General features: G+C 38.3%; 1 protein-coding gene across 5 annotated transcripts in view; it reads left to right on the top strand.

Annotated features, from left to right (window-relative positions):
* CCDC68 (coiled-coil domain containing 68) overlaps positions 1-9,719 on the top strand; it is a 56,711-nt gene extending 46,992 nt beyond the window's left edge. For all 5 annotated transcript variants that reach the window (XM_060310959.2, XM_060310956.2, XM_030867981.3 and 2 more), the window contains 2 exons: positions 4,025-4,101; positions 6,521-9,719. In XM_060310959.2, coding sequence (XP_060166942.1) covers positions 4,025-4,101; positions 6,521-6,578 — 135 coding nt within the window. In that variant the 3' untranslated portion in view covers positions 6,579-9,719. The remainder of the gene's footprint in view (positions 1-4,024; positions 4,102-6,520) is intronic.
* Positions 9,720-14,901: the final 5,182 nt, after the last annotated feature.

Genomic DNA, 14,901 nt, shown 5'->3' with positions numbered 1-14,901 from the left:
TTTTCCAGTTTTTTGACTCATGGAAACTAATACTTTTTTCTATGTATTCTTTTCTATCCTACCAAGGACTTCCCACCCTCCCCCCCCCCCACAAGGGGATAAAATTCACTCATCTAACTCTGTCCTTTTTTTTCTTTTCAATCTTTCAGGATTTTAAACCTCTTTTAAGTATCACCAAAAAATTTCTGCTTAACTCTGCCAAAATTATTTACTTTTCTTTCTACTTTGGCATATTTTTCATCATCTTAATTTACAGCTCTGAAATTCATCTCACATTTCACACATTTCTAACTTCTTCACTAATGACATGCTCATATGAAAATGCATCTTCAGAAATTACTCCATTTTCTAGACTTTGAAGAGTATCCTACTTTATGTAATCACCATCATCCCTAAAATTTAATTTACTTCCAAGAGCATGTTGCTAGAAGTTTAAGTATGCAAAAATTAGGTTCTTTTGGAAAACTGTGTCCGTGAACTATCCTTGGATAGCGTCATAATAATGGTGGACTTACTCTGGTCATTGATTTGTAATTTTGTAAACTAATGATGAAAACTCATGCATTTGGTTGTTCTAGTTAAAGAAAAGCATATGAAAGCCCATGAATCAAAAATAAAGACCTAGGGCTTCCCTGGTGGCGCAGTGGTTGAGAGTCCACCTGCCGATGCAGGGGACACGAGTTCGTGCCCCGGTCCAGGAAGATCCCACATGCCGTGGAACGGCTGGGCCCGTGAGCCATGGCCATTGAGCCTGCGCGTCCGGAGCCTGTGCTCCACAATGGGAGAGGCCACAAACAGTGAGAGGCCTGCGTACCACACAAAAAATAATAAAATAAAAAAAATGAAGACCTAAATCCAGTAGATGAAATAAATCATCACAGAAGTTGAAATATATGAAAATAAAGACAGTCTAAGCTGATAACTCTTATGCTTCTGCAATGTTTGGAAGGCAACAACTTCAGAAAGTAGGAGATTATTTTGGAAAAACTCCAAATAGCTTTTACATACTTGTCCAGCCACAAAAATATTTTTATTCCAATGCTTGTTGTCATCATGATATTGTGTTTCGAGTTGTGCTTCATAACTTGTAAAGTACTGTACAGAGAGGAGTTTTTCTTAGCCACGTACTTGGCCCTGATATATGCCTGCACTTGTTTGGAGTGTATATTCGATATATCTCCATTATACAAGGAACATCTATATCATCAATTTGTCAAATCTGAAGTACATTTCCTGAGTGAGACTTAAGTGCTTAACTCTTGAAATATCACAGTGAAATGATTCATGTGTGAAGATTTTTGCTCCATCTTTTAGTTATTATTCTGTGTAGATGCCGAGGGGTAAGAAGGTACAAAATTCACATCTTGTCTCTGCTTTCCTTAGTTCAGTAGTTCTTCATCTTAACTGTACATTAGTATCACCTGTGGAGTTTTGAAAACTCCTGAACCTAGATTACAACCAAATTAAATGGAAACTTTGGGGGTAGGACCCAGGCATCACTAGATTGTAAATCTCCCAGGTAATTCCAATATACAACCAACATTTAAAACTACTCTGGTCCAGTGGCTCTCCGATGTGAGCAGACATCAGAATCATCTGATGAATATCTTAAAACACATCACCTGGCCACCCCGGATTTCTGGTCCAATGGCTTGGTTGGGAATTGAGGATTTGTAGTTCTAATAAGTTCCCAGGGGATGTTCCGATTGTTGATTCCAGGACTACACTTAAAGAACTGTGTCTTCATCTTTTTTCTCTCCCTTTTTTCCACCTAACCCATTTCACCTTGTCTTCAAGGTCCAGGTTAAACGTCCTTGTGTAGGAAAATTATTCTAGTCACACTGATTTCTGTTTATACCTTTGAATTACTGGCTGCCTTATGGCATCTCTTGAATCGCATTTAATTAATTTATTTTTAATTTTTGAATGGTCACATGTTTATCACCTCCACCATACGGTGCATCCTGTGTACTAAAAGGGAAGATACTATCCTTTCTTGTGCTGTGTCACATTCCCTCTGCTACTGGTATGGTGCTGCAGACATGGCAGGGACCGAGTAACTGGATGTATTGCGGGGGGCTGGATGTTTGGGGTAGATTCATTGTTGATTAATTCCCTGACAGTTTGCTGTCTTCTCTTTCCTATATATCATACCTGGAATCCTTTCAGAAATCACTGAATCTCTTTATCTCCTGGGGTCCACCGATTGCTTATTTGTAATATAAGGAGGCTGGGCGAATTCCTCTGGTCACAGAAAAATAACTTCTTGCAGGGAAAAGAGCATGAGTTTTGGAGTCAGACAGGCCTGCATAAAGCCTGCACATTTGCAGACCCATGCTGCATATACTACCTGTGGGTCATTGGAAGCAAGGTTCCTCGTCAATTTGAGTTTTGCCAGCTTTATTTCTTTCACATACATAACAACAATGAAAGTTACTCCTCAGAGATGAGTTTATATCGAAGAAAAGAATGTCTGGAAAACACCAGGCAAAAGTCTTGACATTTGCTAGGTACTCAGAATTATGAACTCTTCTGCTTCCATAAAAATTCTGGTGTCTATTTCCCAAAACCATGCATTCTGGTGCTGGCTTACTCCAAACCAGCAGATGGAGTCTTACAAAATAACTTTTATTCAGTCCTTCGTTTCCTACACGGGAAGGGAGCTGGTGTGTTGCTGTTCTTTGAAAGCCGTGGTGTCTCTTCTGCCTTCCTCCCACGGTTACCTTTCAGGCCCAGAACTTTCTGTACAGATGTATCCTTGAAGGACTTCTGGCCTGCCCATGCAGCCAACTGGCAAGTCAACCTTGGGCATGAGTCTTCACTGGAAAGTCTCACTTTCCAGATCTGTAAAAAGCAATTGTTTGGCTTTGCTGCATTGTAGAGAAAGTATTGTCTCTGGACTGGGAGGCCCTGACTTTGTGGGGGTTTTTTCTTTCACTTTTTCTTTTTATTAATTTTTATTGGAGTATAGTTGCTTTACAATGTTAGTTTCTACTGTACAGCAAAGTGAATCAGCTATACTTATACATATATCCCCTCTTTTTTGGATTTCCTTCCCATTTATCGGAGGACCTGACTTTGAATCTTCAGTTCTGCCCTGAACAAGATGTTGGGCACTTAAACTCTTTGGACCTCAGTTTTTATATATAATATATAATAATGGGCCTTGGACTAGAAAGTCATAACCAACTGCCTTTCATTCTTAAAACCTGTGCCAGACACCGAGCTGAGTAGTTTATGTACTTTTATTTCATTTCAGAACTTGTGAAGAAGAGACTATGATCATATCTGTTAATACAGATGAGGAAATTAGGCACAGAGAGGATAAGTAAACTAAATGAGGTCACACAGCTAGCAAGTGGTTGTGCTAGGATTTGTACCTGAAAACTTAAACGCTTTCCCTTCCCGTTATTAGCCATTGCATTATCTCCCAGAATTCCAAGGTGCTTCCAGATTTAAAATATTATGGTCGTATGATATCTGTTTCTTCCACCTTATATATGGTAGTCAGGACCACTACTACTAGAGATGAAGAAACTGAGGCTTCGATGAGAAAATTGAGGCTAAGGATGCCGTGAACCAAAAGAACAGATGGTGCCTATTTTCATGGAGTTTCTAATCAAGAGATTGCACAAGAAAGACAAATGTGTAATAAATATTGTGCATGTCTTTCAAAAGGTTCTTTAATAGAGTTCTTTCATGAAGTTCTTCGCATCTGTCCATATAAAAGAAACTGTAAATTGAAACAGAGAGTTCAGCTGTTGAATTTCAGAGGCTAAGTCAGAATACTGAATTTGAATCCCTTGGTAAATTATGCATTTTTCAAGGAGTGTTTGTATTTTCAGAAGTAATATTTGGGGACTCGCAACTGGCCATGTTCTGTGTTCTAATACAGTGACTGAAACAACAGACTTACTGCTAAACAGGGATGTAGATGGTGGATCGTCCAGAAACACTAAGCACATGGCTAGTAAATGTGCTAACATGCATGTGATCTCTGCACAATTTTTGTTTTCTATTTCAGAACAAAGAACTAAAAACCAAGGTGGCACTTTGGTCTGAAATTCCTAGGCCGAAGGTATCCAAGGCCGTCTCTACAAGGTAAGGCCTCTCTTCCGCCCCCACCATCTGCCTTCACGACTCCTGTTGAACACGGTTGACATTTATACCACTTGAGAAATTATCCATTCAATTAGTACTTATGTAATCACGTGTTTACGGTCTGTCTCGCAGTTCTTTGAGAGTGGGAACTCTATTAATCTTGTTAACCACTGAATCCTTGAAGCCTGATATACGAATACTTACTTTATGAGTAAATGAATGAACAAATTTAGATATCGTTTTTCCTCTTCTTTGGCATAAAACAAGCCCAGTCTTGGCTTCATCCAAACAGTACAGATTATCTCCTCCACCATCCTTGTTCCTCCATTGCTCATATTTTCTGTGTCACTGATGGGCATTTTAATCATAAATCATGTGTATTTATTTAGGTTTCCATGTCTGTCTCTCAAGTCGATTGTAAGTGTCAAGAGGGCAGGAATAGTTCCTTGTTTTTCCCTTTATTTCCTGCATTGTTAAAGGCAAGTGTCTTCAACAACTACCTAATAACAAATGAATGAAGCAATGATAATGACCCCTAAAGCAATGGAAATAATAGTCGAAACCATCAAATCACTTTCTAATGTTGACAGAATCAGAAGTGACAGGTTTGTTAAAAAAAAAAAAAGACTTCTGGACTCAAGTCTCATTTCCATAAAATTCCATGAAATTATCACTTAAAAGAAAACATAGTCTGTAATTACATGAATCATTTAGAAAGTGACTAAAAACTTCCTGTTCTAGCAACTTTTGAATTTCCAGCCTAGTCTCTCTAGGGCCGAAACCCATCTTCTGAAACTCTCTTCTGCACAGTGCCTGACGTGGAGAATCAGGTCCCCTATGATTAGCCCCAGTCTAGGGAGTCAAGTAGATCTTTCTCCCTCTTCAAGACACCCTGCAACCATGCTTCACTTTGCTAATGATGTATGTAATTAGAGACTAGAGATGAAGCATTATGCATCAAGTCTTCTAAAATCTTTGGGCCCCCAGAGGCTAAGTCATTAACTTTTTGGCCAATAGCCCTGCAACGTCTAAAAAGGAAAATTAAGCCCGAGAAGTATTGAAAGAGGAAATGAAATGCCCACATTTTAGAAGCAGTAAGAGAAGCAGACATCTCAGAGCAGGAAGAGATGAAGAGTTTAGAATAGAAAGGGAAGCATGACTTTCCAAGGAAAGGGAGGATGGTCGATTTTAGCTCCTTTACCAGATACATCCTCCTGGGGTAGTGAGGTATCATGGCCAACCTCAGCTGTTTTGACCCTGGAGGGAATGGAGCCAGAGTGGAGCAGAGGAAGGAGCAACACGTGGTCTCCATATTGTACTGACTCCAGTATTGCGTGATGAGACTCAGGCTGGTACAGAGGGGATGAGTTTGAGAGAATGACTTCTATGGCCAGTTCTTTAGCTGCAGTTCATTAATAAAGGTAGTTTTAAAGACTTTTTTTCTCCCTATGACTGAGGAAAGGTCAAATGGGAAATTTTCCTAATTGAAATAGGGAAACTGGAATGAATATGCCCTTTGTTTTATAATTTTGGTAGGAATTCCAACAGTAATGATATATCTATAATGGTAGGTCTCATGTTTGCCAAATGAAATCTGACCAATTGGCCGTTTGAGAATGTAAGTGGTAGTATGGTTTGGTAAGTCTAGATTCACCAACGTAGAATGGAATTATAACTCTCGGGAGGAATTAGAATGTAAAAGTAGCTGTTAATGCAAAGAAAAACAAGCATCACATATATTTAAAAATTAATCTTGGCAAATCTCTAAATCACTCATAAAATAGAATTCTCTCAGTCAGTGCAGGAAAAAAAAAAAGTTTTTTTTTTCCCCAAGCATTAGAACGTATAGATGTTTCTTAAGTTGAACACCAAAGAAATGGTTTGCTGGGTATTAAGGATCAGGTTGTTAGAAAACAGCAAAACAGCAACAATAAAACACACATATATACATATATGTGTGCACACACATATTGATGTGTGTGTGTGTATATTTGTGTGTGTGTGTGTGTGTGTGTATACATATTTTTTAAACTAGACTCACACAGTGAGGAGAGACGTTTAGGCTATGAGAAACCCACAGAACTAAAACGTCCTGACAGAACAGTCTATTTGTGTGTCCCATCTCCAAGTCACTCTGGTGCACGTCTTCACTGAGTAGAAGGGCAGACACACTCTCACTCTTCCTCACTCCTGTCCTCTTACAACCAGATGCATTTACCTAAGGTTAATGCATCCATAACGTGCTTCTACTGTGCCTCATGGGGAATTAGAATCAATTAACCATCATCAACTCGGTTAAAGCAATTTGTTCAGACTTGGTAGTACAGCAGTAGTGGAGATGGTAATGAAGGTGGTACAGCAGTTATGTCAGTAAAGCTTTATGTGCTCGATTTTGAGAATTGTGTGGTCTTTTCTACAGTGAATTGAAGACTGAAAGCATGACCCCATATTTGATGTTGGTTAGGCTACGGAAATGAGGCGCCTGGCTGAAGATCTGAATGAGAAAGACCACTACCTGCGTCTTACTTACTCCTTGAAACACAGTCTAAATTTACATATTAAAACTGCTCAATGACAGTATTTAATGGAATGTATTGTATTATATTTAATGTATACATCAATAACTTTGCAGGAAGATGACATTTCAGAAAATCAAACCAATATATATTCAAAGAAAGGACCTCTTTCTTCAAAACTTACTAATGGATGAAGAAACCAGATGCTTTCCTACGATGGAAGATGAATTTTGCTTTAAACTTAAAAAAAAAAAAAAACTGAATTTTTTTTTTTTTGGCAGATTTTTGCTGAAGGGACTGGTTAAGGTTGTCAACTTTGACCTTTTGATAGTGATTTTTATGTACAGTCATCCCTAGGTATCCACAGGAGATTGGTTCCCAGAGCCCCCTCGGGTACAAAAGCCCATTCGGATGCTCAGTCCCATATATAAAATGGCAGCGTGCAGTTGGCCCTCTGTATCCATGGTTTCCACATCCATGGATTCAATCAATCGTCAGTGTGGAACCTGCAGGTACAGAGGGCTGACTGTACCTAAATATAAGGAAGAATATACAGGCATGCTTCCTTTTACTGTGCTTCACAGACTCTGCGGTTTTTTTTACAAATTGAAGGTTTGTGGCAACCTTGCATCATCAGATGATGGTTAGCATTTTTGGGCAATAAAGTGTTTTTAAATTAAGGTATGTATATATATATTTTTAGATATAATGCTATTGCACACTTAACAGGCTACAATATAGTGTAAACATGACTTTTAGATTCACTGGGAAACCAGAAATTTCATATGACTCGCTTTATTGTGATATTCTCTTTAGATTGGTGCTCTGGTACTGAACCTGCGATATCTGTGTGTGTGTATGTGTGTGAATAAATGCTATATTTTAAAGTTGACTTTTGGATCATAAGAAATATCTTACCATGATATAAATTCATCTCCTAACCCATGGTCAGTGGGAGAGTTATTCTCTACTGAATTAAGGGCAGAAAAAGGAGTAGATTCTTTTTAGCTAATTCCCCAAACCAAACAACCCTCCAAAGTCAAGAATTCTGCCTGCTTCACAACACCTTAGGAGGCGGCTGTTCTTCAGCTGGGATTGAACTTTGGTTGCTAGAGGCAACTCGCACATCAGCACAAAGAAATACACCTTGTGATTCTGCCTTTGTGACTGATTTTCTTTTCGATCTTTGTTAATATTATCTAAGTAAAATGTTTAGGGGAAAGAACAGAACACAGTGCTGTTAGCTCATACCTCCATAAAAAGGTATTCATTATGGGTTCAAAGGAACAGTGGCTGCTGTCTGCAGCCAGGAGGAATCTGAATTCATGAGCTTGGAATTACATGTCTAGTGATTTTATGAAAGTGACTTACATTTTGATACATGCATTCGTTACAGGTGGAATTTGAAATTGCTATAAGTAAAAGAAAACTCTAACTTGTAGAAATACAAACATACTGACACTCAGGAAAGCAGAACACACTTCAGCTAAAGGTATAATGGGAGACCTTTGTCATCCTAAAAGGTGAATTACCTGTAGGTTTTTTCATCATTCTCTTTGGTGTATAACTCTAAACATTTTCTCAGGAAAGATGCTTCATGCCTTTCAAGGTAGAGTGTGAAACATCTGTATGATCTATGAAATATTTAAAGGTACCTACAAATGAGATGAAGTAATATCTTTCTAAATTCAGCAAAGTACTGTAATCCTTGCAATGTTGCGTAACTATGTTTGTGAGTTTCATACTTCTTGTTTTTATTGCTTTGTAGTTTTTAAGGTGTAGTTACCTAATAACATTTAGGACACAGTCACCCTATGCCAGGAACAATTCTAAGTACTTCACCTGTATTAATTTCTTTAATCCTCCCAGCAACCCTCAGAAATAGGTCATATTATTATCCCTGTTCTTCAGAGGAGGATACTGTCATTGATTAAGTAATTTTCCTAACTGCTAACTACGGAGCGAACATTTGAACCTTTGACTTGACTATTGATACTCCTACCTGGTGGTCTGAGACACCTCCCAGCTATAGAAATGTCTCTCTTTTTGCTACTTTAACAAACACAGCTTTTTTGTTGGCTTTCTGCACCACACCGTGGATGACAGTCAGAAACAACACTTACTAATCAGGTAAATACTTTGCTGAGATGAGTTGGCCTTTTGCTGTTGGTCTACCCTCGTGAGTACTTAGTACAGAAAAACTTCCTGCTAAAAATCTGCTAATTTTATCATTCATGCCTTTATGCCACATTGAAGATTTCTGGTAATGCATTTCCTGGCACATGTGTAGGGGTGTTGGGATCATGAATTCTGCTTTAGGCATCTGCGTGTGGTAGGAGATCTCACCTTTCACTTAGAGATCACTTAGGTTCCTCTTATACCCCAACCATCATGCTGGGTTGTAATAAATGTGAGCTTTTGGAATGGACCCATCTAACTGACCTAACAGCCTGGATGATTTCCATTAGAATAATGTATTTTCAAATCAAAAATGGAAGGACACTGTTGAATTTTATTTGGGTTTCACTATATTCATTTTTGAACACAGAAGTACAGTTCAATGTAATACAGGTAGGACCTGCTCATGTGGTCTCCAGCTTCACTTTGGGATGGTGTTTGGATCTTTTGAGAATAAGAATAAGCATCTTCAGAAGCCTAAAAAGATCTGAACTCTTCAAATACAAAAGTATTGTTTTACTAACATCAGTAGATCATTTATATGTCACGTATGGATTATTTCCTATCTCCTCATCGTTTCGGCTTCATCATTTGAACTCTTCGTTTAAATAAACATTTCTGAGTGATAAAAAATCATTACAATGGAGAATGAAATTTATTAGTCTAAAACTAGTACCACACAGAAAATACAAAAACAAAAACCTCAATTGTAGTCAAAGTATTTGTGCTTATAATTATACTCATCAAAGTATTGGATAAGAAGGTCTGAGGTGGGCTATGAAGTAACTACATGGAGGTGGGAAATGAAAAGAAACTTAGTTTCACTTTGATTACATATATTGTTACAAATTATCATTAAGAAATGTTTAAACAATTGGTATAATATATACCATTTTAATAATTGCTTATGATATGCCTTAAAATAAAGAAAATTGATGCCATATTTTGTGGGTTTTGTTTTTCTTTTTACATTAAAATTATTATGCATAAATGAATTAAGTAGCTGTTATTTGACTGTTAATGACAATATAACCCATAATAAATAGTTTCTGTCAGTGAGCAGATATTTAGATAGCTCCTTGAATTTTTCTCCTAATTTTCTGTGAATCCAAATTAACAGCAAAAGTAATCTATTATGTTTTTATTCTAAATTTGAAAAAAATGGTAGCATTATAAAATTAAGAACACACAAACACTTTATCGAATTCTTTCATACTGCTTCACTTTGAAAATTCTTACCTGGCCTGAAATCTTCTGATCTGAAAATAATTATAGAATCTTTATCAATGTCAGAGTAGGGATCCAATCTATCAATAACTAAAAATTCTTTAAACAAATATCATAAATATTATGATTCCTTTCCTACATCTCTTCCTTCCTTCCTTCATATTGAAATATAACTCAACAATAAAAACAAACCGCAATATTACAACAATGGATAAATATCAAATTATTACACTTGAAAACATCCAGTAGATAAACAGAGGATATACCATATTATTTTATGGGGACAGAGAGCAAATCAGTGTTTGGGGACAAGAGTAGAGGGAGAGAGTGTGAAGGAGTACAGGGAAACATTAGGAAGTAATAGCATGTTCAGTGTGTTGATAATGGTCATATTTTCGTGGGTATGTTTTATGACAAAAAATCAATAAATTGTACAATTTAAACATTTACTTCAATAAAGTAGTAAAAAAAAATTTAAGTTAACACTATGTTATTCTACAATCCACCCAGTTCATTTCTCACACTAGATTCATTCATTTCTTCTTTCACCAAATATTTATTGGGGCTCTCTATTTGCCAGGCATTGTTCTAGATGCCAAGGCGACAGCAGTGGGGAGAGGGAAGAGGTGCATCTGGCAGGGAAGAAAGAAAAGGGGAAAATCTCTACCTTCATGGAAATATCTTCCAATGATGAGGAACAGATAAACTCAGGGAAGTGCTACGGACTCTGAAGAAAAGTGAAGCAGAACCTAGGGAAAGGGAGGTACCAGGGGTGAAAGGCTGTGGCGGCAATTTTTATCTGACCGATAATTGAAACTAAACTGTGTGTAGATTGGTCAGTTAAATAGGATACTGATTTTAAATAAGACCTTTCTCTTTGAAGGTAATATTTAAGCAAAGATAGGAAGAATGCTAGGTAAGTGATTGGAAGGGGATGTTTTTTGGTGGAAGAGGGGTCCAGGCAGAGGCAAGCACAAGTGCATGAGTCCCTAGGTGCAGGCAGGCCAGCTGTATTCCGGAATAGCCAGGAGGACATCAGCTGGACGGGCATGTAAAGAATAAGCCCCAGGGGGGCTTCCCTGGTGGCGCAGTGGTTGGGAGTCCACCTGCCGAAGCAGGGTATATGGGTTCGTGCCCCGGTCCGGGAAGATCCCACATACCGCGGAGCGGCTGGGAAGATCCCACATGCCGCGGAGCGGCGTCCGGAGCCTGTGCTCCGCTACGGGAGACGCCACAACAGTGAGAGGCCCGCGTATCGCAAAAAAAAAAAAAAAAAAAAAAAAAGAATAAGCCCCAGGACTGTCTAAATTATTTTCCACGCAGCGTATTCCTTCACATTTCCATTGTATAAGCCATCCCTTTTATTTGTTTAGTAAGTTATCCTTCAAGGTCTTTTTTTGACTTCCTAGGGGTGGTAAGCTAATGATTTTCAGGAATCTGTATCTCAATCCCCTCCTTTGCCCATGTTTCCCTGACATACAGAGCAAGCTCATGTTCTGTGGAAGGGGCAGTGAAGAGAAAACTGCCCTTAAAAGGTTCATTTGAGAAGTCTTGTTTTGACCTACCCTGTTGGCCTAGAGGACTCACGCAGAACTGCTCTTGGAAGTCAAGGGAGGAGAAGGGCTCCCGTGAGGCTGGGTAATATGGCTTCATAATCCAATGTGTTGACTAACATGATGCCAAGTTGCTCGTGAATGAACTCATGATGTAAGTTTCTCTAGGGAATCAAAGAGATTGAAATCTGCTGCTTTTTCTTTAAAACCTTTTGGTTAAAGGTTTAAACAAGAGAGTTTTTTAAGAGAGTCTTTCTCTCAGAGACCTACAGAAATGGTCCAAAGTGATGATAATTTCAAAAATCTGATTCCTATCACAAAATTTTTCTATTACTTACGATACAGCCTCAGTCAAATTATAATTAGTGTGATGGCCTCCTAAACCATAATGCAAGTCCCCTAAATGAGTTTCTAACAGAAGAGCAATGCTCACACTCTTATTACAGCTATTCTTTCTCCACAAGTAGTAATCCATATTAGAAATGAAATTTTCCGGGCTTCCCTGGTGGCGCAGTGGTTGAGAGTCCGCCTGCCGATGCAGGGGACACGGGTTCGTGCCCTGGTCCGAGAGGATCCCACATGCCGCTGAGCGGCTGGGCCCGTGAGCCATGGCTGCTGAGCCTGCGCGTCCTGAGCCTGTGCTCCGCAACGGGAGAGGCCACAACAGTGAGAGGCCCACATACCGCAAACAAAAAAAAAAAGAAAGAAAGAAATGAAATTTTCCTTGGTGTAGAGAACTATGATCATACAAATACCTTACATCCAGTTTTAAAAAGAGAAATCCTACCATTACAAGATGGCCTTATTTTTTCCTCAATAGGGGGCATGTTATGACTATTTTTACACCCTATAAACCATTAGGAAAAGCAAGTCTCTACTGACTTGTCTTGAATTATTTAAGATGAATCCAGGAGGCAAAAGATTCTGCCTGTGTGAAACAGCATTACTGCTACCATGGAGTAAAGTTGAGAGAATGGTGCCAAGGATTTATTTGCTTGCAGTGGGAGAGTTGTTTATCTTTAAATTAAAAACTCATCATTATCTTGGCAAAGCTTATCTAAGTAACATATGGAGGGAGAACAACTCTGGGAACAAGGCAGCCTTTGCAAATGAACATTTAAGAGGAAGCTGTATGGTTGTGGTCTTGAATTGGCCTTGAACATTGGTCCTGTCACCAGTCTGTAACTAAAGGAGATATTACCACTCGCCTCAGCATTTTATTATGGTGAAGAAATAGGTTATAATACATTGAGGTGTTGACATACCATGGAATACTGTAACGTGCTAACTGCTAACTTCATAAATGTATCATTTAAAATTATTAGAAAAGGTGCCTTGAAAATTCCAGCCTTTAAACAAATAATAAATTAGAAAGCTTCGAGAGATGGATAAAAACCACTTGGCCATTTTTTTCTTAGATTCCATATATATGTGTTAGCATACGGTATTTGTCTTTCTCTTTCTGACTTACTTCACTCTGTATGACAGACTCTGAAGAACCTAGGGGTAAGACAGGAATAAAGACACAGACCTACTAGAGAATGGACTTGAGGATATGGGGAGGGGGAAGGGTAAGCTGTGACAAAGCGAGAGAGTGGCATGGACATATATACACTACCAAACGTAAAATAGATAGCTAGTGGGAAGCAGCCGCATAGCACAGGGAGATAAGCTCGGTGCTTTGTGACCGCCTGGAGGGGTGGGATAGGGAGGGTGGGAGGGAGGGAGATGCACGAGGGAAGAGATATGGGAACATATGTATATGTATAATTGATTCACTTCGTTATAAAGCAGAAACTAACACACCACTGTAAAGCAATTATACTCCAATAAAGATGTAAAAAAAGAAAAACCACTTGGCCAAATCCAAATCACTTCTTTCCTAGTTCCTGATGGATATCACTTTTAATGGGATACAATCCCCATACTGATACTGATTTAATGTTCCCCATTCACCATGCATTCAACTTCAGCACAGAAATAAGATTGCCTTGAATATACAAAATAATTGATAAAAATGCATTTTTATTTGAAAAGTGTGCAGAAACAATCACTGAATACAGTTCTCAACCACAGTTTTGAAACCCACACACCACAAAGTCATTGGATGCTCTGATTTCTGAAGCTACTAGAACTTTGGTACAACAAAATCCTGACCTAACAGCGTCTGTCAGGCACCACAGTCTATTCAGGGTCACAGAGAATAAAAACTCCATGTTTAAGGTTTTAATTTACATTCATGGCACTAGACAGAACAGAGATCTGAGTAAATGACAGACAAAACAATCGAACGTGCTTAGCCTAAAACTGAGGATAATATCACTTAAATGTAGACCATTGGGGTACAGTGCAGCACTTCAGCATTATGCCAGAACGTTGTCTACTTTTAACACATTAAGTGGGATAACTTATTTTCCTCAAATAATTTCAGATACAGTCAGTATCTTTTATAAGGCTGTGGACACAGAAGCCCTATTTATACAAGGAGGATTTTGGCCAGATTGTAATATACTATCTAGAATGTAATTGGATTCCTTGAGAGAAATACAAGATGACCTACAAAATGAAACAGAACTCATATTTTTTCAATAACTTGAGATATATTAAACATTTTCAATCAAATACCATGACAGTAAGCCGACTACCCATTTCAAGTTTCCAATATCTCTGCTAAAATTAGTGTTTTGTCCCTGCTATAACACTTGTGAAAGTACGGTTGTGAAAGTATGACTGTGATATTTTATTATTCTTAGCTTGGGATAATAGTGTCAGTTTATGAAATGGAACATAATTTACAAACCAGTTTCTATATATGTTCTCCTTTGGGCCAGACATGAACCCTGTGAGGCATGTAGGATTTATAAGCCTACTTGGAGAAGCCATATTTAATGACATACCCATGGCCCCCAAATTGTTCTTTTTGGCCACTTTCCTTTCTATAATACTAGGCTTCCTCTCAAAGAACATTTGAAAAAAATAACCTGGAGAAGAGTAAGGATAAGCACATGTTATTACTTTGCTAGGGACAGATACTATTTTGATGTGCCGGCAGACATAAGGACAACAGCCATTGGTTAAATAAGGGATCCATTAGGTTAAGAACAGACATGCGGCTCCTACAGAACTTGCTAATGACTAAGTCGACTGAGGGATAATAGCCATGACTTCCACGACCAGTTGGAAAGAAAATGAACTCGGAAACAGATTTAAATAACTCAATTCAAAGACAATTTCTTTGTACTCTTTTTCTTCAAAAGAGAACACCTTTTTAAATAACCCCATTATTTTGGTACTTATGGTTTTTTATGTTCGCTTGTTATTCTCTC

This window comes from Globicephala melas, chromosome 13 (assembly GCF_963455315.2).
Source record: "Globicephala melas chromosome 13, mGloMel1.2, whole genome shotgun sequence".
NCBI lineage: Eukaryota > Metazoa > Chordata > Mammalia > Artiodactyla > Delphinidae > Globicephala > Globicephala melas.
The sequence above is the reverse complement of the archived record's forward strand: the minus strand, read 5'-3'. Positions and strand labels throughout refer to the sequence as shown.